This window comes from Mycotypha africana (assembly GCF_025528875.1).
Source record: "Mycotypha africana strain NRRL 2978 chromosome Unknown BDF20scaffold_11, whole genome shotgun sequence".
Classification (NCBI taxonomy): Eukaryota; Fungi; Mucoromycota; class Mucoromycetes; order Mucorales; family Mycotyphaceae; genus Mycotypha; species Mycotypha africana.
Genome location: NW_026515735.1, coordinates 591,100 through 612,183, shown reverse-complemented (window position 1 = coordinate 612,183; position 21,084 = coordinate 591,100). Strand labels below are relative to the sequence as shown.

Below are 21,084 nucleotides of genomic sequence, written 5' to 3'. Positions count from 1 at the left end.
TCTGGGTGAGTACAACAGTGTATAAGACACTCAGGCAAGAACTATTCGTCAAAAAATGGTATAAACCCGCTCTTTATGTTCCTCTTGATATTGACCTTTTTTTGGTGTTTGTCTTGTTGGTTTATTTTTCGTAAGTATTCCACTCAGGATCTTTTCTAACTTTCTTGGCCCAAACTTATACATATTACATGGAGCTACCAGATTATATCCATAGAATTTTGAATAAAAGCTCTCTTTAATTCCCTGATGATCCTTCGAGAACAGGTCATTCGTTTATGCCCGATTAATAATACTTCTACCTTTACTTTAACCTGAATAACTTCTCCTACTAAATGAGCCTACATCTTCGTTCGCTCTACTTAAAATTTAAGTAGTTGCGATAAGATTTTACCTCTTTGACCATAGAAATCTTCGCAGAAATACTTTAACCTAATACAATGAATAACACTCCATTTATAAAGTTCCTTGTCTTATTTTGCCAATTTCCGGCTCGAACCTCTAAAAAAGCAGATATCACATCGGACTGTACCTATAAGTCTTTAGTCTGTACCTTTGGAAAAATTGGTTTAATCCTTTGGACCGGAATAAACTGTATTGGCATTTAAATTGACAGTTTAAGCTTCACTCATAGGCATGGAAAAAGAGAACATTCCCTGCCATATTTAATATCAACTTCCTTTTGAAGATTTGATAGCGTACAGTACCAATGATATCAACCTCATCAATTGTAGCAAGCTCTTTCGTAAAGTCGGAATAATTTAATGAAAGAAATACGTAACACAGACACCTTATTATTGAGGTTCGGTAAGGTGGTATATATTTGGTAGGTTACATCCAAAGCTTAAAAGCGAACTACATGTCCATCATTCTGCCAACTTTACCTACAAAGGAACACCATGTTTCGAAACAGAAAAGCTCCTTACTTTTCAAATTTCTGCTTCAAAAAAGGTGATAAAAAGGAAGGCTAATAGACTGACAGAGACCACTTTGTAAAAAACTGCAGTTACAACTTCAAGCACCCAGATAAATTCGAAAAAATATATATTGAGGAAGACGTTGCGGTAACAATTCTGATTGGCTCGTATACGGATGCACTGCGTTCTATCCTTTCTGTCTAGTGTGTTTTATTTGAAAACAGAAATCTGATTTTCAAAAAAAAAAAAAAAAAAAACCAACAGGGAAAAGATTTTGCCCCTCTTTTTTCATTTTTTGAAGTCCTTGTTTCCACTTTCTTCCCAGAGTGCTTTTTTACAACGTCTATTTGATGCGTACATGGACGAAACTGTTTCATATCATTTTGCTAGCGTTAAGCAGAGAAGACAAAATCGACATGAAATGTAAATTGCTGACAGATTTCGCAGTACGATTACCAGAACTCATTCTGCTGTTTTTGTCTTAGTGAATACCAACTGACTTTGAGACAGCAGCCAAAGCAATCGCGCATGTGTGGTGTCGGTGAAAAAGGTAAAGCCTTTATAAACATGAATATCACCTTGAATATTTTCTAATGAATACCTCTTAATGCAGCCGACAGAAGGCCGATTGACCCACCACGTAATAACTACTAATTACTACTACCCATCTGATATCCATTCGCTAATGACTGTTTGAATATCTAGCTATTGTCCAGTTAAAAGTAATTGACAATAAGTTACCTCCTTCCGAGAGAAAGTAGGTCAACTCAAAAAGGGATATTAATACAATTTGCATGTCTAGTAACTGTTTCTTATTCCTTTTTTATTTCAGTACGTATTTGCAAAATCCATATTATTTTATGTATGCTTCGTTAATGGCCGCTGATTTGGATGAAGAATTGCATCTTTTAAAAGACGGTAAAACACGAAGTACCACGGGTTCAGTCGTTTCTTCCTTATACCACCTGAAAGATATCGATAATACGGATGCTGGTTTCTTTGTATTTCCAGATCTTTCAGTGAGAATGGAAGGAAGTTATAGATTGAAGTTGAGCTTGTTCGAGATCATCGGCAAAGACGTTTTTCATTGCAGATCAATCATCTCAAACAAGTTTTTCGTATATTCTGCAAAAAAGTAAAATGAATCTGTTGCAGTTTTAAATTGATCGATTATGCTAATTACTGTTATGAAATGTAGATTTCCTGGTATGGAAGAATCGACCTTTTTATCGAGATCATTTGCAGACCAAGGTTTAAAGATTCGAATTCGAAAGGAACTGCGGCAAAGAAGAAAACTGAACAGAATCACAGCAGATTCAGAAGACAACTATTTGAACGATCCGGATGCAACAGGGAAAAGACCCAAGACAGTAATTGACGATAATTCAATTCCCACTACACCAACTGCTCCCTCAGCAGCAGCAGCTTCAACACAAATCAGGTTGGATGTGTTACCTAACCCAGCCAAGTACATCAATTACAATCCTAGACCACAACAGCAACAGCAAATATGGGCAGCAGCTAATACACATCAGCAAACACAACGATTTTATCATCCTCAACCTGAGCCTAGAAGCATGGGTATCAATGACAGTAAACCCATGATTACGGGTGAGTGACTTTTCTTGATTAATTAGTACTATGGGAATGTTATCTCGGAATACTGATAAATGTTTTAATTCTTTTCTTTTTAATAAGATCGACGACATTCGCAAGTTGCACAATTAGTGCAACCGCCACCGCCACAACAACCACAAACATCACAACCAACACAACAACCTTACCCATCGTCTATACCAACAAGCACACCATCTGCTCCATCTTCTCACGCTAAAGTTGCTTTCAATACACCGAATACTAGTCACCATCAATCATCAAACAATCACTTACTCTATTCTTATTCAAACTATTCACCCTCTTCATCCTTATCCTCTTTACCGCCTATATCTTCTTCGGCGGCGCCCTCCTCATCATCTTATCAACAAAACGCTTTAACTCTGTCAACTAGAACACCAGCCCTTCCGCACTTGCCTGCGACTATTCAACGACAGCAACAGTTGCAACAGCAACAGCAACAATATCAGCGAGAATATTAGCCCTTCGTTTTTTTTTTCTTAAAAAAAAAAAAAACAAAAAAAATTTGCTAGAATACTTCAATACTTATTACACTTTCTCTTAATTCAATCGGCTTCTTACCTCCATTTTCTTTTTTATTTATTGCTTTTATTCCACCTTGCTTGCTTCACCCATTTTTGCTTTTTTATAACTTCTTTCATTATCTAGAATGAAGAAAAAATTTCCATACAATGTAATTTTTCACAATAAACTAAGCTGATCAAAGAAGATTCTCAAAACTAACATTCTTGACAAATAGCTGCAAGGTTTGAATTGGGACAAAGAACACAATACAAACCTTGAAGGCAAATACTGCTATTGTGGAAAAGACAAGAAGGAGTAAAAGCGTTTTTTACAACAACACCTTATACTCATAACGATTAGCAACTAATTCCGAATTTCTATTTGTAGCGATCAGCCCATGATCCGCTGTGATAGTTGTAAACAGTTTTTTCATCGCGGTAATTAACTGAACGCAGCACCATTGGAATCGATTTGTGCATCGAAACTGATATGTTTCTTTTTTTTCGGTTAAGATTGTTTGACTTGTATGGTCAAACCTTTGTTATTTGGAGACATATTTGGCACTTTTTGTTGTTCTGTCTGTAATGGAGGAGAAGAAACGTTTGAAAGAAAAGCAATGAGTTGGGTCACCATTGTTCACCTTACTATTTATAACTTGATAAAAAATGCACAGATCGACAATGAGAGAAAACCTAAGAAGGACAGAAGGGAGCATTTTTATTTCAGGTGGAAAGATGATGTTTGTGCATTTATTGATGATTACTGGGAATATTTCACACCTGGAAAGCAAAGATCGATCACTTGGAATAATACAATTGCTAGCGTTTTATCAACTCATAGTACTATCTTTCTGTCTGGTATTGAGAAATTTCACCAGAGTGGTATGTCACTGTAGCATATTTTCTTCATCCTGAGTATACAAAACCATGAAACTGATTGGTATTTCTTCAACCAAAAGCTTGGTGGACCTTGCATGAAATAGCCCCTCCAACAGGTGAAAAGAAGTCAAAAATGGTAGGAACCCGGAAACCCATAGTGAGAAAGTCTTTGAAAAGATCGAGGCCGTCACCTGCGCCAGCAACAAAAGAAGCAAAGGAAGATGGCAAAGCAATAAAGACACGAAGTGTAAAGAGACATAAAAAGTACAGCAACGATACAGAGGATGATGATTTGGATGCATTCGATATGAGTTCTTTATCGGAACTATCCTCTGCTGATGAGCTTCTATCCGACGAGGATACCTCAAAAGAAATTGTAGAAAAGCAAAAGCCTTCAAAACCAAATGATGCTGAGTCAAAAATAGTGGATGTGCAAATAACAAGGCAAGCAGCACCAGCCTCGAAAGAGCAACAGGCGTCTGATACAGCGAAAGCGTCTTTAAAGAAGGGTTCACGCATAGCGTCCACGTCAACTGTGGTTCCTAATCTCGAAAGTACAAACAAAATTACAACTGTCGACGAGTCACGCGAAACTCTGTCTGACATGCAGACATCCTCACCAGCAGCCTCTTCGCCCATCGATACCCCTCAAGAATCTAAAAAAAACCAGATACCAGCAGTTAACACTGATACCTTAAAACCCACACTACGTGATAACCAATCTGCCCAGCCTTCGGTCAATGTAAATAGCAATAAAACCCTCACGTCAAAAGAAGAATGGCTATTGCTGCAAAAACTCGAACATTCGACGAAGAGATTAACACCAGCTGCTCGTCGATACAAACGTAAACTCGCGGTTCGTCGCTTGAAACGAAGCGTGGGCATCAAATTATTCGATATAGATCACCACATGCTTTCTTTGTTACGAATGCAAAATCATATTTTAGAGCCCATATCTACAAAAACAGTTATTCAGCCCGCCTTCAATCAGCATGCTGAAGTAGACCATCATGATGATCAGCAACAATTACTGGATAAGATCTCTTTCACACCCTATGCTTCCTCTTTTGCATCACGTCTTTATGGTTCCATTAGACAACGCCATACCATCACTCGTGATGAACCTTGGCTATCATCGTGGAACGGTCGAAAATTGCGGCCATTTATACGACGTGATTTCGAAACAAAGCCGAAACGAATGCTATTGTTGGGTCAAATTAAAGCTTGCAATGGAAAACCGGTGAAGAAGGGTGAAGCAGAACCTTCAGGTCTCGTCGCGGGTGATAGTATTGATTATGTATATTTTCAAAAGGAGCATTTGGTTCAAGTGAATTCACTGTTGTGCCGCTCTTTTTGGGAAGGTATCGATGCGTCTGAGTCGTTGTTGTTTCCTGAATTTAGTATTGTGGCTTTATACAAACGGCATGTCATTGGATGTGCTTTTATGACGCCTGAAGCATATATTACCTATTTTGCAGTTGATTCAGGATGGCGAAACGCTAATATTGGGCAGTAAAGTTCTTTTTATGAAAACCATGTCTTTGATCGAAGCATTTTTAACTGATTTATGCTTGGTTTTTGTCTTTACTCAATAGATTCATGCTGTACCACTTATTTCAGACAGCCATTAGTAAAGATATCACTCTTCATGTGTCTGCCAATAACAATGCTATGGTACGTTTATACTACACATGATTCTAGATGATCATTGGAAGATGAAACTTACATTGTGTAATTGATTATAGATTTTGTACCAAAAATTTGGATTTAAACCTGAAGAATTCATTGTTAACTTTTACGACAAATACTATCCAGCAGACAGTGTATACAGCAAAAATGCATTCTTTTTACGTTTGAGACGATAGACTGGAAGATACAGCAGCCCTGAACTCAAATTTCACAACCTTTCTAATCGTTGAAAAAAGTCAATAAATTCTACGATCGATTATTGTATAGGCTGATATATTCTGATAGATGAGCTCCTGAAAAGAAAAGTCAAAAAACCAGAAAAAAAAAAAATAATAACCGAACAATACACTGCCATATAAATCGATAACTACGTTTTCAACAAAGTCTTTCTGTCAAAAACGGTTGATCATATCTCGTCAATAACATAAAAGACTGAATCATCCTACAAGAATGCTTTCAATATTATGTTTCCCAATAATGATGCGAGAGTTAAACAAAAACTTCAATCTAAATACTTTCGGCTGAAGGGAGTGAATTGAGGTTGCTCGTTATTTTTGAACAGCAAAACAAGCTGGAAAAGCTAAAGAGAAGTTGGATGTGTCGTATGCTTGGTTATTGACGGATTTGCCTGGTGAAAGAGTACGCGTCCTCACACAAGAATCTCAAATTAGTGATTCGGATAAAGAGTTGCTGAAGCAGAATCCCTTAATCCTATGCTGAATGTTAAAACAAGCTTTGGATAGTAGTGTAGCTCTCAAAAACAAAATTAACTAGATTTTCTTATAGTTTATAATAAAGGTTTTTTGCTCTTCAACAATGGTTTATGAAATAAGCTGAACTTCAGAAACATTTACTTTCCAAACCAAAAGAGAAGGATGGCAAAACTTCAAAACCTCACGAACGTTCTGGTGATGAATAGACATTGGCCTAATACGCATAAATTCGTGGGTTAAATTTGATGAAAAATATAAGTTTGCACTTTTATACTTTAAAGTGCGGGGAGCATCTATTTGAATGACTAAAAATAGAAAATTATACCTTAACTATCAGCTGTAGCTTGTTAATGCTCTTTTTACTGTCCTTTTTCAGCACCACAAAACTAAGAGTTTTAAGCTGCGAAAGAATCTTTTATGAAAGCCTGTGTTAAAATACCTTGATTGGCTAAAAGGAAAAATTGATAGGCAAATACTGTATCTTGAAAGAAGTATATAAGTATGTATGGCTAGAGAAGCACAAGCGACACAGAAAATTAAAGTTAATAAACAGCTAGATATAAAATTCTGACAATTTAGCAGATCATTATTCCTACTTTTTTTCGCTTTACTTTCGCACAAAATGGCTATCAAATTGAGACTATCTTACAATCAAAATTCAGATTAGTTCAGAAATTATTTTGAATAAAAAGTATAATTTTTCAGATCATACCTTTTCTGTCAAAATGCTCAATGCCAAATGACATGGCTCTTCCCAACTCCCAACACTTTTCTCGGTCAGCGGAGTCCAACTCGGCCTCCAAGCCCAAAAATCACTCTAAACGCTCCTATGCCCAAGTGGTCACAGCGTCTAAACGTGTTTCGCTGATGCATAAAGGCATCGAAGCTCCTGATATTGATGAAGGCACGACTTATAGTCGCCTTCAAACACGTGTCTATAGGTCCTCACGTACAATGGGGGCTTTGCTATTATCTATTTCACCGGTTCTCAAAGACTACTCCGAACTTCAATGTATGCAATTAGTTAAGGAACAGCACCCGGAGGTATATGGGTGCACCATTGCAAACGACGGTAGTCACAGATATCTTGAGATATATATCCAGAAGGACAGTAATGATCTCGCTTATAATGGCGTCAAGTTTCCCAACGCCAAGCTACAAATTCTTCCCTGCCAAGCTATCGATGACACGAACACCATTACTAAAGTCACTCTCACGAATTTACCTATGTTGCCTCCCACCGAAGTATTGGCTGGTTTACAAGAAAGCCTTCAACCGTTTGGAAACTTAGTTGACATAGGCATCGTTACTGAACCTACCACCGGCCTGTTCATGGGATCAGGTTACGCTGTACTGAGCACAAACCCCACCGACTCCACTATAGTACCATTGGCACACACTGTTATGTGGCAAAATACAGATGAAGTCTTTTATTGTACTTGGAACAACATGCCCACGTGGTGCCGCTATTGTCATGAAACTGGTCATACTAAATTTGAATGTGAAAAATCTAAAGCAAGAATCCGCTGTTACAACTGCCACCAACTTGGCCATCGGGCTTTTGAATGCCCTCGTAAGACGATTAATCCGCAAGCTAAGAAAAGAAAGACAACTCCCGCTCCCGTAATCGCCGAATCTATTCATGCAGCCAGTACTGAAACCGCATCACCTAGTAAACCAATTGAAGCTGAGAGCCTTCAGGATGAATCAGATACAGATATCGTCAGTGACGCCAACGAAGATATTGATGACATGGAAGTTGAACAATTAGTCGCAGAGAAAGATATACCTCTGGATGAATTAATGATCGCATATAAACGTAAATTGTTTGACGAAGCTCAACTTGAACACCAAATGGAGAACAACGGGTTAGCCGTGGAAGACTTATCAACCGAAGATGCAAATGCACTGCGCAGGCTTCATGATGATCTAACTGTGCTAGTAAAGGAAATTAATAGACGTCAGGATGACGCCTCTGCCGAAGAGGCTCATCAATAATACATTACCCTAAACAATATATATATAATGACAAAACATATCTCTTGTCACTACGCTTCACTGAACGCCAACGGCTTGGTGAAGACCATCACATCCTCAACCTCAACTTCAACCCATAACTATCTACGATATCTTAAACTTCAAAAATTTGATATCCTTTGTCTACAAGAAACGCATACCAACTCCTCAAACATAATCGATCGCTTACAACTACAATTACAACCTACTCAAGCCTTTTGGACTGATTATGTAGGCATTATCTCTTTCTCACCAAATTATCAATTGACTTTATTTGATACTTCAGCATGGTACTCATCCCATCGATATCAGCTTTGTAAAGTTACCCATCCTCAACAGTTTTTTACACCTTTTTATATACTGAATCTCTATGCACCCGCTTCATCCCCACCGACTCGACGTTCTTTCTTTGCTGACTTGACTAAATTACTACACAATTTGAATACAACCATCCAGTTAGACAGATTAATTATTTCAGGAGACTTTAACTATTCGCATCTCCGTGAAAATGACTTAACCTCTGCCACATCTAACATTTGGGAAGCACTGCTTACCGAATCCTTTTTCAATAGTATGATACTTAACAATATGGACAGCATACCCACTTTTCAACGGCAACACGGACCGACATCGCTCGTCACATCCGTCATTGATTATATCTATCTGGGCGAAAGCCTTAGACACGGTATTTACGACAACGCTAATATAAGAATTGACCCTCGATGGTCTGACCATTCGATTTTGTCCATCCAGTTACGGGTAGGCAAATCCAAACTAGGTCCTGGAATGCTTCGGGCGAACCCATTCTTATTAAGACAAGATAAATTCAAACAACATCTCACCCATCGATTAGAGCGTCTCGTGGAATCGTTTGATTCACGAATTACGCCTCAAGACCAGTGGGAACAAATAAAGCAAATTACAAAAGAAACAGCCAAAACGTATGGAAGGAAAATCTCCTGTTGGCGACAAAAAACTCTGACTCAACTTGAAAAACAACGCAACCGCCTGTTACGGTCCAAACCACCTGCGTCCGTTCTTGCAGAAAAATTACCTTCACTGATGGGCAAAATTTATAAACTACAACAGGAGCTCACAGATATAGCAGCTTTAAAATCCGGCGTTCGATGGAGGGAACAGGGCGAAAAATCAGCCTCATACCTGAAAAGATTACATCAACAACGAAGCACACAACAATACATGGCCGGCATCCGCCGAGACGCAACCAATGAAGCTAATGACGTGATCATAGATCAACAGGGTATGCAACAGCTTGTCAAAGAATTTTATCAAAGATTGTACACCGCCCAGCCAGTTGCACCTGAATCTATTCGGGCGTATTTAGATAGCATCCACTTCCCAACTAAAGTAGAATCATTCGAATCTGAGAACTTAATAACGTCTATTACAATCGATGACTTACGCCAGTTGGCCAAGCGGTCTCCTACCCAGAGTAGCCCTGGAAATGACGGACTAGGATATCCCTACTTAGCATTTTTATTCAGCCTTCCTTTTCTTCAGTCAATTATCGTCAAGGTATACAATTATGCTTTAAGTGATGGGATCTTTCCTATCTCATGGAAAGATATACGGGTCCGCCTTTTGCCCAAGAAAGGTGACTTAACGTCTTTGAAGAACTGGCGTCCCATTTCTTTGATTAATTGCGACGGGAAAATCTTTACACGCCTCCTCACACAACGCTTGGCTCCCATTATGACTAGAATAATCAACCCATATCAGAAAGGTTTTCTTCAAAACCGTTTCATAGGTGAGAATGGATTGATAGTACATCTAATTTTACAACAAGCGCGACAGTTCAAATCAGAAGGAATAGGCCTCTTGTTAGATCAAGAAAAGGCCTATGATCGTGTTCACCCCAGCTACTTGGAACAAGTCATGAAGCGCTTCGGTTTCCCTGCCACATTAATTACTTGCGTTCAACAACTTTTCTTTGGCAATGCTGTTCAAATCAACACCAACGGGTTTTTCACCGATGATATTGCCCAGACCCGGGGACTAAGACAAGGGGATCCATTATCCCCTCTCCTTTTTAGCCTCGTACTTGAACCACTGCTTCTATCTATCCAACAGGATCAATCATTTCAGGGTTATTACTCGTATGTTCAAGGATCACCACAGCGAATCAAATGTCTCGCTTATGCAGACGACATCTGCGCATTTGTTAAAGATGCGAATGATTTTCAACTGTTAAATCAGCACCTTCGACGCTACGCAGAAGTTTCTAACGCTCAGTTCAACCAACACAAGACGGAAGCCTTTTCTCTATCAGGGGATAAATCCATGTCTTGGACATCCTTATTACAGTCGCATAATATCTCTGTTTTCTATACTAAGTTCTATCCTTCCCCTCTCCGGTATTTAGGCTTCTATTTACCTTATACGACTCACCAACGAAACTATGTTCAAGATATATTATTAGAATCTGTTCAAAAGCAAGTGGCACTTTATTCACCGAGACAATTATCATTACGTGGTCGGGTAACGATAATGAATACACTTATATTGTCCAAAGTTTGGTACTGTCTTCGTATATTCCATCCTACCAAAACCTTTATCAAAGCCTTACAGAAACTTAGCTATCAGTTTGTATGGCGGAAAAAATTCCCACTAGTTTCCTATGCTCGACTTCTAATGCCCAGACACTTAGGAGGAGTTGGTCTGTTAAATGTTGCGATGCAACATTTAATTCTGCAAATGAAATGGTTAATAATGTTATTCTCACCACAGCCTTCCCTAGTTCAAGTACTCCTTCGCCATCATTTCCGGTTGATGGGCATCACATTTACTAGTCCCTTACTTCCTTTCTTTTGCGCTATTCATCGTTCTCCTCATCTTTGTCATCCAACCTCGGTTATACCGATTATGTTCACAGCGTTTGATCATTTGAATGTTACCCTCCCATTGGAGGATATTCCACTCAAGAGCTTGTTACTCTTCCCATTACATTCGTTGTTTACACGTTTACCAGAGTCGCACTGGCTAGAACGCCATCCCAAGATGCTTGCCAACGCCTTTTTCCGCTACGACCAGTCCACTAACCGCCTCATAATGAAACGACCAGGTGAATATAATGTGAAACCGCGGTTGCTTTCACATCTCTTGGGCCAATTGCTCACCGATGCTACAGTTCAACTTCACCCGTATATCCACAGGGTGCCGGCAGGCTCTTCTATCACTACCGACGACCCAGATAAGTCATTGGAAATTACACTACTACGACGATTGGCCAACAGTAACCTTTGGCGTCATTATTCGGCTTCAACGTTTAGACTTCATCATCACATCCAAATGCAACAAGCATCAGGTATAGGGGTGATCCCCAAACGGATGTTCACCCTGTTCTGGTCCCTTCCTTTGTTTCTTCCGGCTCGTGACCTAGGCTATCGCACCATTTTGAAAAAATTACCTTGCTCATCAGTCTTACAAGCCGCAGGGGTAGTTTCATCTGCTACCTGCAGACTCTGTAATCATGATATTGATACGTTCGAACATTTTACAACCAGTTGTCCACCACGCTGGCAGATATGGCAAGAAGGACTCGCGATATATTTCCCATCCTTCGACTTCGATCCTCAAAGCATCTCCGCCGCCCTAAGATTACAATCGCCACCATCACTACCTTCGTCCGAGCAATCTCGACTTTTCACCGTCTGCTTCAGTATCCATTGGGCTATCTGGACGTCATTTTTTCAAATGATATTCCATGATATTCCTTTTCATCCCCCATCCGTCTCTAGTAAAGCATACAACATAATTTCTTTGAGCCTGTCTTCCTCGCAGCTCATGCGGGAAGCGGCTGCTTTCGACTAAATTTACTTGTCATAGAAATCTTCCTTTCCTCTCCATGTCCCATCCCTCAGCGATGTGTGACTAATTTATTATTTTAAATAAAATAATCTACAAAAAAAAAAAAAAAAAAAAAATCAATGTCAAATGTGCGACCTACTCTTACTCAAACAAGGTAAATATACTGTGCTTTGGAACAGAATACCTACCCTGTTTGAGTATGTAGTAACGTCAAGCAGCAGTTAATAAAACCCCAGAAATGTACAGTGACAAATTTCACAAGATAAACTCACCTAAACGCGTAAAAATCTTTGAGCCGTAGGTATAGAACCTGCAGCACCATTTTCGTCATGGCGATGGTGGCAGGAAATGTCGGGGCGGTCATGTGTTTCCATACGGAATTTGCAATAGTAAGCATATTTTTGGCCGCATTGACGTCTCTTTGCCATATTATACCACAGGTTTTGCAGGCCTTGGTACCATAGACGCTGGAGCCGTCCGAAATTCGTATTTCTTTCATTTCGACACCATTACAATTGTTACAAACCTACGAAAATGACATTACTTTTAGAGAAGGGCACTTGATTAGGCAATTTGGGATCCACCTTTGAGGTTTTAAACTCACAGTATTCAATGGCGATGCTTTTCTCGCTTCTAGCCTTCTCTTTTTGCCCTTCTCTTTAGCTTGCTTTGTTTCGTATTCGTCTTTTCCGGACTTCCGCTTCTTGGCTAGAAAAGCGTACGAACAGAATATCAGTGAAAATGAACAGGAAATACTACCTCTTCAGCTATCTGTTACCATTATATTCTGGACACAAGTATGAGCCCTTATAGGCATGTCCTTCCTGTCCGCAATCGAAACATGTTTCTAAAAAATTGGTGGTTCAACAATTCTGTTAAAGTACATAAACGAATAGTAAACAGAATACAGCAATCATGAACTGAATTTCTTTATTTCCTTGCTGCTTTTTCTTCAACTTTGCTTCAAGGTAAACTTTTGCTTCTCTTGACGGCATGATAAAAAAGCTACTCAAAAGATACAAACACTCAGTTACAAACAAAATATGTACAGTACAGTCGTTGTGAGTAGGTCGTGATGAGATCTTATTTTAATCTACCTGATGATCCACTGTTAACACTTCTTTAATAATTCTTCAAAGGATATAACTAGACTCTGATAAAAAAAGGGAAAAGGTACCAACTTTTCATCTTTTAATAAACTAATACTTTTTGTTAGAATGTTATATTTGGACAACAAAGTTTTGACAACAAGAACAATCTAGACGCGCTAAATTTTGACATCAAATCGAGACACGTTTATTAATCGAAACACGTTTATTTATCACTTCATCAGTTACTGACAAGAAACAGGCGTTTAACTTAATTTATACAATCACCTATTGTTATTGCTTTCTTCAAGGGAAAAATGACACTAAAGTGACACGATTTTAGATCAAGAGAGACGCTGAGCAGTCAATGAGAATACAGGATTGTGAGTCATTTACATTGAATACAACTGGACTATCAGTTCAAATGGCAGCTAAGGAGAATGTATGCAATTCTTCTGGGCCGATCAAACAACAAAACTTACTGCAACAAATGCGTGCAAAAAGAGGCGGGCCACAGATGTTTACTACAAGTGTCCAAATGTAAAAAGTAATTTGTCCGAAAATAATGACTCAAATTTTCTGAATTAAATCAATAAAAATATCCAATTTTTTATACAAAAAAGTCTAAATTAAACCCGAAAATACTGTAGTAAAACGCCTTAAATGTGCTTGTGAGTGCTGAGATATTTTGATCCTTCTGTTCAAGCTTATGCGGTTTTAACATATTCTCGACTTTATCCATGCAACACTATTTTTAAAATGGCGTACAACTGGGCCAAGCATAGTTGATGGGCTTTTTGATCTTTTCCCATTCATCCTTGTCTTCTATTCCTCTATTCAGTGTAGTGTACAAAATTACTTTTTAACTGTGTTTAATGTCAGTTAAAACAGCTTGACTAGATGCAAAGCAAAGCTTTAAGTTCTTTCGGCGTACTTTCCCAGCTGTTAGGAAGCCTTAGTCGGTATAGCGATTCTTTGAATCTTTGATTTGAATTGCTGTATGTTGATAAAATGATCTTAGTGCCTCTGTAACTTTGTGATTTAGCAGTTAGCCTTGAGCTTCTTTCAGATCTCGCTATCTCTACAGAATTCAGCATTGTGATGCGTGTATATAATAGCAATGCAGGACAATCAGTTATTTACATCTTTCCAACAGTAATGATAACACCGTAGACTCTATTTCATTGATCCAGGTTTTATCGTTTTCTAACCCTGTGACTTTCGATCGTTTTTCTTTTATAATACTTTTCCCTTCTGATTCCTCTTTGATTTTGATAATCAGTTTCTTCTGTTCAGATCGTTTTAAACAAAATGTGAAATAGGCGGGGAGAACAGGGAACGACACTCCGATTAACTGTTTAAAACTGCACAGTGCAACTTTCCTTTGGTGGTATAACTCTCATAATTCATTCCGACATTAAGAAGTTCTGTTACTATTTGTGTACCTGCTAGACTTTGCGCTTGGTTATTGCAACATTGTACTCTGAAATTATGATTCACTTTGCCTAGTTACTGTCATTAGTCATTCATTCGAATCACGTAAACATTTTGTATCTGAATTCCTTCCACTGTTATGCTCGTTAGTTGTAATACTTGATGTCCTTAAACTGTTACCGCATAATTGAAACAATTCCTATTTAATGGTTCTTAGAGTGTGATTGTACAACCTTCATTTCCAAAGTTTGATAAATGCATGTATTCCAAAATCGACAGTTCGAAGAATTGTACGCGAAACAGCTTTCATAAGTAGAATACCATTACAGTCTTGTAGATCCACTTTGCTGTTGTATAAGTTGGATAAAGCCATAACGTAAGCAATTATTTGGAAATGTAATGGTATTATTTGAAGCATGAAGGCTTTTACTTGAGGGAGATATTACATTTGTCAATAAACAGGTGTTGACTATTTGTACAAGGAGCACAACTAGTAGTACAAGAGCACTGTCGGTTCATCTCACATTAAGGCCACTGCAGATATGGAAAGAGCTAAAAAATCGTGAGCAGGTGATTATTGGGGTCTCAATTTTGCTTTTTTTGCCTTTCATAGATTTTCTCGTTGCACAGACCGTTCAATTGATATTTTGAGGTTTCTCGAAAGTTGACTGATAGAAGAAAAGTTACTTAATTGGTGCTTCTGGCAAAGCGCTGGATTCAGCTTTGATCCAAAGAAGGAGTGTTTCTTAAATGTGAAAATTGAACATTGTTTTTTGTTGCCTACAGATCTCAACAAATTAGAGGATTTCTGGTTTTGATCTATAAGAGATAGACGGTGAAAAGATTTAAAAGACTTAAAAATGACGTTCAATTGTTCATCTTCTTGATTTGGCGCTTTTGGCCAAATTAAGAAAGAATGTCCGTTTAAAGGATGCTTGTAATTTCAAAATGAAAAAGGTTTGAGCACGTTTTGTAGGACAAAAACTGGCTATAACATGAATCACTCTTGCAGTCTGTCCCTTATATTTAAAAAGGAAAAATTGATAAATCGAAAAAGAAGGGATACCTTTCTCTTTCTCTCTCTCTCGTTTCCTTTATTCTTTTTTCTTGAAATTCCACATATAAAGAGCCAGAACGCTATCTTGAGTAAAAGGACATGGTAGCAACAAGCATAGCCTCAACGGAGAAGAAGGAGGATTTTCTTTCAAGCGGAAACAATTATGTCGTTACCGAAACTGTCATAACATCTGATAAAATGGATGAGTATCTTCCAGAAAAAGAAAAACAATATTTGGATGATGTAGAAAAGTCATCTACAAAGCATATGGACGATGAGGAAGACTCACCTATTGAGGAAGTACGCGCTGTAGTTTCAAAGTAACTATCATTGACTATAACAACAATTGCATGTGAACAGTCATTTGTCTTTGACGAGCAATCTTTTAATTAAAACAAACTTTTCCCTAAATTTTTCTATTTCAAATCTAGCACTGATGATCCTTCGCTTCCCGTATACACATTTCGCATGTGGTCGTTAGGCATCATTTTTGCTGCCTTGCTCAGTTTCGTCAATCAATTCTTTTTCTACAGGCAGAATGCCTTGAGTTTATCACCTCTGGTCGTCCAATTGCTGACTTTCCCTCTAGGCAAAATAATGGAAAAAGTCATTCCCAAGTCTCCATTCTTCAATCCCGGTCCATTCAATATGAAGGAGCACGTTTTGATTACCGTTATGGCGAACTGCTCATATGTCACAGCTTATGCTGTGGACATAGTAACCATTCAACGGCTCTTTTATGGTCAAAACTTGGGATGGGGAGGTGGTATTTTGCTGGTTTGGACTACTCAGTTTATTGGGTATGGTATGGCTGGTGTACTTCGCCCTTTCCTGGTATATCCCTCTGCAATGGTTTGGCCTGCCAACCTGGCCAACATTTCTCTCTTTCAGACTTTCCATAACAACGAAAATACATGGACTGGCCCTAGCCGTATGCGCTGGTTCCTCTACTGTTTTGTTGGAATGTTCGTTTACTATTGGCTCCCTGGTTATTTCTTCCAAATACTGACATTTTTCTCTTGGGCTTGCTGGATCAAGCCATCCAATCTTGTTTTGTCCCAGGTAACAGGTACTTTAAACGGCCTCGGTATATTGGGTGTTTCTTTCGATTGGGCTACCATCACATCTTACCTTGGCTCTCCTCTGGTTGTTCCTCTTTTTGCAATCATGAATATTGGTATAGGTTTTGTGATTATCGCTTGGATTGTTGTGCCTCTTTTGTATTACACTAACGTCTGGGATGCGAAAACATATCCAATTATTACTTCTGGCCTCTTCAATGCCAAAGGCGAACCTTGGGATAATTCATTGGTATTGACTCCTGAAAAGATTCTGGATCCTGAACTCTATGCTCAACATGGCCCTCTTCGCATGTCTACCTTTTTTGCATTCACTTACGGTATTGGTTTCGCTGGTGTCACTAGTATTCTGACACATACCTTTTTGTATCATGGTAAAGACATTATAAGACAATATAAGAACTCCCGTCAGAAGAACAATGAAGACATTCACCACAAATTGATGCGCGCCTATCCTGAAGTTCCTCACTGGTGGTATATTGCTATCTTTCTTATCGCTTTCGGTGTTTCCTTTGCTGTCATTTACCGCTGGCCAATTTATTTACCATGGTGGGGTCTTATTCTGGCAATTATTATTTCTATTATCTTTGTTCTTCCTATCGGCATCATTCAAGCCGTTACTAACCAGCAACCCGGTCTCAACGTTATCACTGAATTTATCATCGGTTATGCCCGTCCTGGTCATCCTATTGCCAATGTCGTTTTCAAGACCTACGGTTATATCTCTATGTATCAAGCTCTTGTGTTTGTAGGCGATCTCAAGCTTGGTCATTACACTAAAATTCCACCCAAGGCTATGTTCTTTGTCCAATTGTTAGGTACCGCTATTGCTGGTTTTGTCAATCTGGCTACCGCTACATGGCTCATGGACACCGTCAAAGATATTTGCACCCCTGCCGCTTATCCTTTCACATGCCCTAGCGCCCGCACTTTCTACTCTGCTTCTGTAATCTGGGGCGCTATTGGTCCTGAAAGAATGTTCGGCCCTGAATCGCCTTACAACTCAATGCTCTGGATGTTCCTCGTCGGTTTACTCATTCCTATACCCTTCTGGTTTTTATCCAAGAGATACCCTAACAGCTGGATTAAGTATATTCACTTGCCTTTGATTTTCAGCGCTACCGGTATGATGCCTCCTGCTGTTCCTCTTAACTTCTCCATGTGGTTCGCTGCTGGTATTGTCTTTATGTGGTATGTTCACAAGTATCACAGAGACTGGTGGACCAAGTACAACTATATCACTTCGGCTGCTTTTGATTCAGGTGTAGCCATTTGCGGTATTATCATTTTTGGTGTCGTCTCGGGAACGAATTGGCAAGCAGATTGGTGGGGTAATGGTGATGCTGAGAGCTTGGACCACTGTCCTTTATCTGCTGCTAATTATTCAGGCATTGTCCCTTAAGAGAAAAAATAGCCCGTGCCTAACAAATTCAACCATTCACCTAGCTTTCTCTAATATCATTTATTTAAACTGATGCACCTAATATATATTGCTAACATAATCAATAATTGCTGCTATACCATCTATAGTCGTGACAGCAAATAATATCTACTATAGTTAAACATTATATTTACGAAAATATGTATGTAATCTTTGCATACATTGGTCGAATATTTTATTGTACTCATAATTAAAAAAAACTACTAGAATATAAACTATGCTAATCAAGCAACAGGCGGCCAAACAAACTTGGAATTATTCTTTAATTTAGATATTGTGCCTGTTTTCTGCTGGTTAGAGGAATATCTATCTGTTGTACTTGCAGTGATATTAGTAGAGGTCGAAGGTGACACTGGTAATGAAGTTGAGTCCCTGCCAAGTTTCATAGCAGAGATTTGATCCTCATATGACTTCTGTAGCTGTGCGACTTGCATCGAATGGTTATGTTGGGATTGTTCAAACTCAATAAGAATCATGTCTAATTCATTGTCTACATTCATTCTTGCTTTATTTTCTGCTTTCTTTAATCGCACTTTTAACTCTTCCATGTCTGTTTCATGTTGTAGTTGAAGCTTTTTGAGACGATGCATATGTTCTTGCTCTAATGTTTTGGCATCGTTTTCTTTGCTAATTTTGAGCTCTTTGATGGTCTTTTGTTTTTGGAGAAGGGCTTGTTCTTTTTCAGCCAATACTTTTGCATGTGCCTCTAATACAGTTTCATGTTTTTTCTTTTGTGCCTATTTCAAAACCAAGCAGAAATTCGTTAAAATATGTGGACAGTTCTGTGTCTTATGTGAACACTAAAACTGTGGTATACTACCTCTAACTGCTGATTTAGATCATTTAGTCTCTGCATTAAAAGACGGTCGTTCTCCAAGTCCACTGTCAATCTATTCAGACGTCTTTGATTCTCTTCGTCTTTCGATAAGGATTGCTTGGGTTTTCTTTCTCTACGGTTCAGTTCAGAGCGAAGCTCTGCAAGTTCATTTTCCTTTTCGTTCAATCTCTCAGTTACCAACTTATTCTAAACAAAAAAAAAAAAAAAAAAAAAAAAAAAAAATAGATGAAAAAAGTTGTTAGCAATAAATATTAAGTTTATGCATTCAGGTGCACTACAACCCCCTCTTTTACTTTTTTTTCTTTGCAGACAAGATTATTTAGCTTACAGTATCTCTTAACTCTTCAAGCTGCTTGGTGACCTGCTCCAAAGCGGGTTTTGTAAGTTCGGCTCTTTCTATCTCCCATTGCTGTTTATATTGTTCCAACTCCAATTGCTTCTTTTCAAGAAGACTATCTTTCTCTAACAATAATTGGCGAAGGCTTTCTTCTTTATTGTTTGCCATTGAGCTTTTGGCTATAGTGTTATTAACAGAATTTTCTCTGACTGAAAGTGATAGAACTTCATCTTCGTCAATTTCCTTTGTCATTGTATGTTCTGATTGCTGTGTTTGACTGATGTGCTTTTCATCTGTGATAGCTTTGTCGGAAGAAAGGATGGAAGCAACATCCGTCTTGCTTTCATGATCAACAGCATCTTTACTGGAGAGTATGGACGCATGCAATTTTTCTTTTAGATCATCAATTTCTGCTGCTTGTTTAGCAATGATAGCCAAATTCTCTTTGTTCTAATTAATGGCACATGTAATTAGTAAACAATGGCCCTTTTATATGGTACAACTTGATCACTAATGTATCAATCCTACTTTTGATTTTAGTTCGGCATTTTCCCTTTTTAACTGATCGAGATCAGCAGGATGGACGGAAACATTACCGCTTCTGATATCACCGGCATGGCCTGTATAAAATGTTGGTTAATCGGATCAGTAATGCTTCCTTCCTTTGTGTAAGGATTTTTTCTATATTTTCTCTTACTTTGGCTTTGAATATTAGATGATTTCTTTCTAGCTCCTAGACAAGGCATAGTTTTTAGAGTGGAGAGATGGAAGTAAAAAGTTGGTTTAGGTATTCAAAGGGAATAATGAGAAAAGAAAAAGGTATAAATAGTTAGAAGAAGGGATTCTATAATAGGAAGAAGAACAAAAAGAAAAAGCACAAAAAAAAAAAAAAAACCAGGATTGAATACTGGGGCATACAAAAAGGAGATGTATTGGAGAAAGAATCTCAAAGTAAGGAGCTACATTAACATGGGGGAAAGGGGAAGATCAAAGCCAGTTATGTGTTTGTTGCTTCAGGGTTAATCAAATAATATGAACGAAGTGGAGTAAAACATTCAGACGTGACGAAAATACTGGAGAAGCGGTTTGTCAAGTAGTAAACAATATCAAGTATTGAATTTGAACAATTAGAGAAGTTGTAAGTTAAATCTCACAAGGGGTCATAAGCGTCTAAATTAATCATTAGAAAACTATGCATCGATATAAGCAACTCTAACAATGTGAGTATGACGCTAACCTCGAGGACGAAATGTATGTGTGCAGGATGTTATCTTTACTGTTACTCCTCTTCAACTGGTGCATATTTGCTCTAAGCGCACTTAAACTTTCGTAATTGACCTTCATATAAAAGAACGATATACATGATAGAGAAGGTAGGTGCGGGTATTTCGTTCAGATACACTTGGGTGATTACGATTAGTAGAGTATAGTTATAGAATGACCAACAAAGATCGATCAACTAGTTTTTTTTTTTTAATTGTAGTTTTCGTGTAAGTTCCAATGAAAGCAAGATGAGAATGAAAGATAAGGGAACGTGCCTATCGTTGAATTCTTTTGCGTACACGGCATTATGTTTATAATCTGTGCTCAATGGAGATTGGAGAATGTTGTTTGATATGAGAATCCACATATT

The 21,084-nt window shown here is 38.3% G+C and overlaps 5 protein-coding genes across 5 annotated transcripts; 3 read left to right on the top strand and 2 right to left on the bottom strand.

Annotated features, from left to right (window-relative positions):
• Positions 1-1,272: 1,272 nt before the first annotated feature.
• BDF20DRAFT_916485 (velvet factor-domain-containing protein) lies at positions 1,273-3,010 on the top strand (the record flags this gene model as incomplete). Its single annotated transcript, XM_053084461.1, has 7 exons — positions 1,273-1,337; positions 1,400-1,464; positions 1,528-1,554; positions 1,620-1,671; positions 1,747-2,049; positions 2,113-2,525; positions 2,613-3,010. 7 exons carry the CDS (start codon positions 1,273-1,275, stop codon positions 3,008-3,010), a joined length of 1,323 nt encoding a protein of 440 aa, XP_052932314.1.
• Positions 3,011-3,669: 659 nt separating this feature from the next.
• On the top strand, positions 3,670-5,796 carry BDF20DRAFT_916484 (uncharacterized protein; the record flags this gene model as incomplete). Its single annotated transcript, XM_053084460.1, has 4 exons — positions 3,670-3,934; positions 4,012-5,443; positions 5,527-5,605; positions 5,677-5,796. The coding sequence occupies 4 exons, from the start codon at positions 3,670-3,672 to the stop codon at positions 5,794-5,796; spliced, it is 1,896 nt and encodes a 631-aa protein (XP_052932313.1).
• Positions 5,797-12,449: 6,653 nt separating this feature from the next.
• BDF20DRAFT_893200 (uncharacterized protein) lies at positions 12,450-12,718 on the bottom strand (the record flags this gene model as incomplete). The annotated part of the gene is made up of 1 exon (XM_053082335.1): positions 12,450-12,718. A coding segment is annotated over exon 1 (206 nt), but the record flags the coding sequence as incomplete, so codon positions are not given.
• A 3,137-nt stretch (positions 12,719-15,855) lies between these two features.
• Positions 15,856-18,237, top strand: BDF20DRAFT_826962 (OPT family small oligopeptide transporter; the record flags this gene model as incomplete). The annotated part of the gene is made up of 2 exons (XM_053078126.1): positions 15,856-16,076; positions 16,188-18,237. The coding sequence occupies 2 exons, from the start codon at positions 15,856-15,858 to the stop codon at positions 18,235-18,237; spliced, it is 2,271 nt and encodes a 756-aa protein (XP_052932311.1).
• Positions 18,238-18,500: 263 nt separating this feature from the next.
• Positions 18,501-20,197, bottom strand: BDF20DRAFT_839044 (uncharacterized protein; the record flags this gene model as incomplete). Its single annotated transcript, XM_053079236.1, has 5 exons — positions 18,501-19,013; positions 19,097-19,300; positions 19,443-19,901; positions 19,980-20,071; positions 20,149-20,197. The coding sequence occupies 5 exons, from the start codon at positions 20,195-20,197 to the stop codon at positions 18,501-18,503; spliced, it is 1,317 nt and encodes a 438-aa protein (XP_052932310.1).
• Between the last annotated feature and the right edge of the window lie 887 nt (positions 20,198-21,084).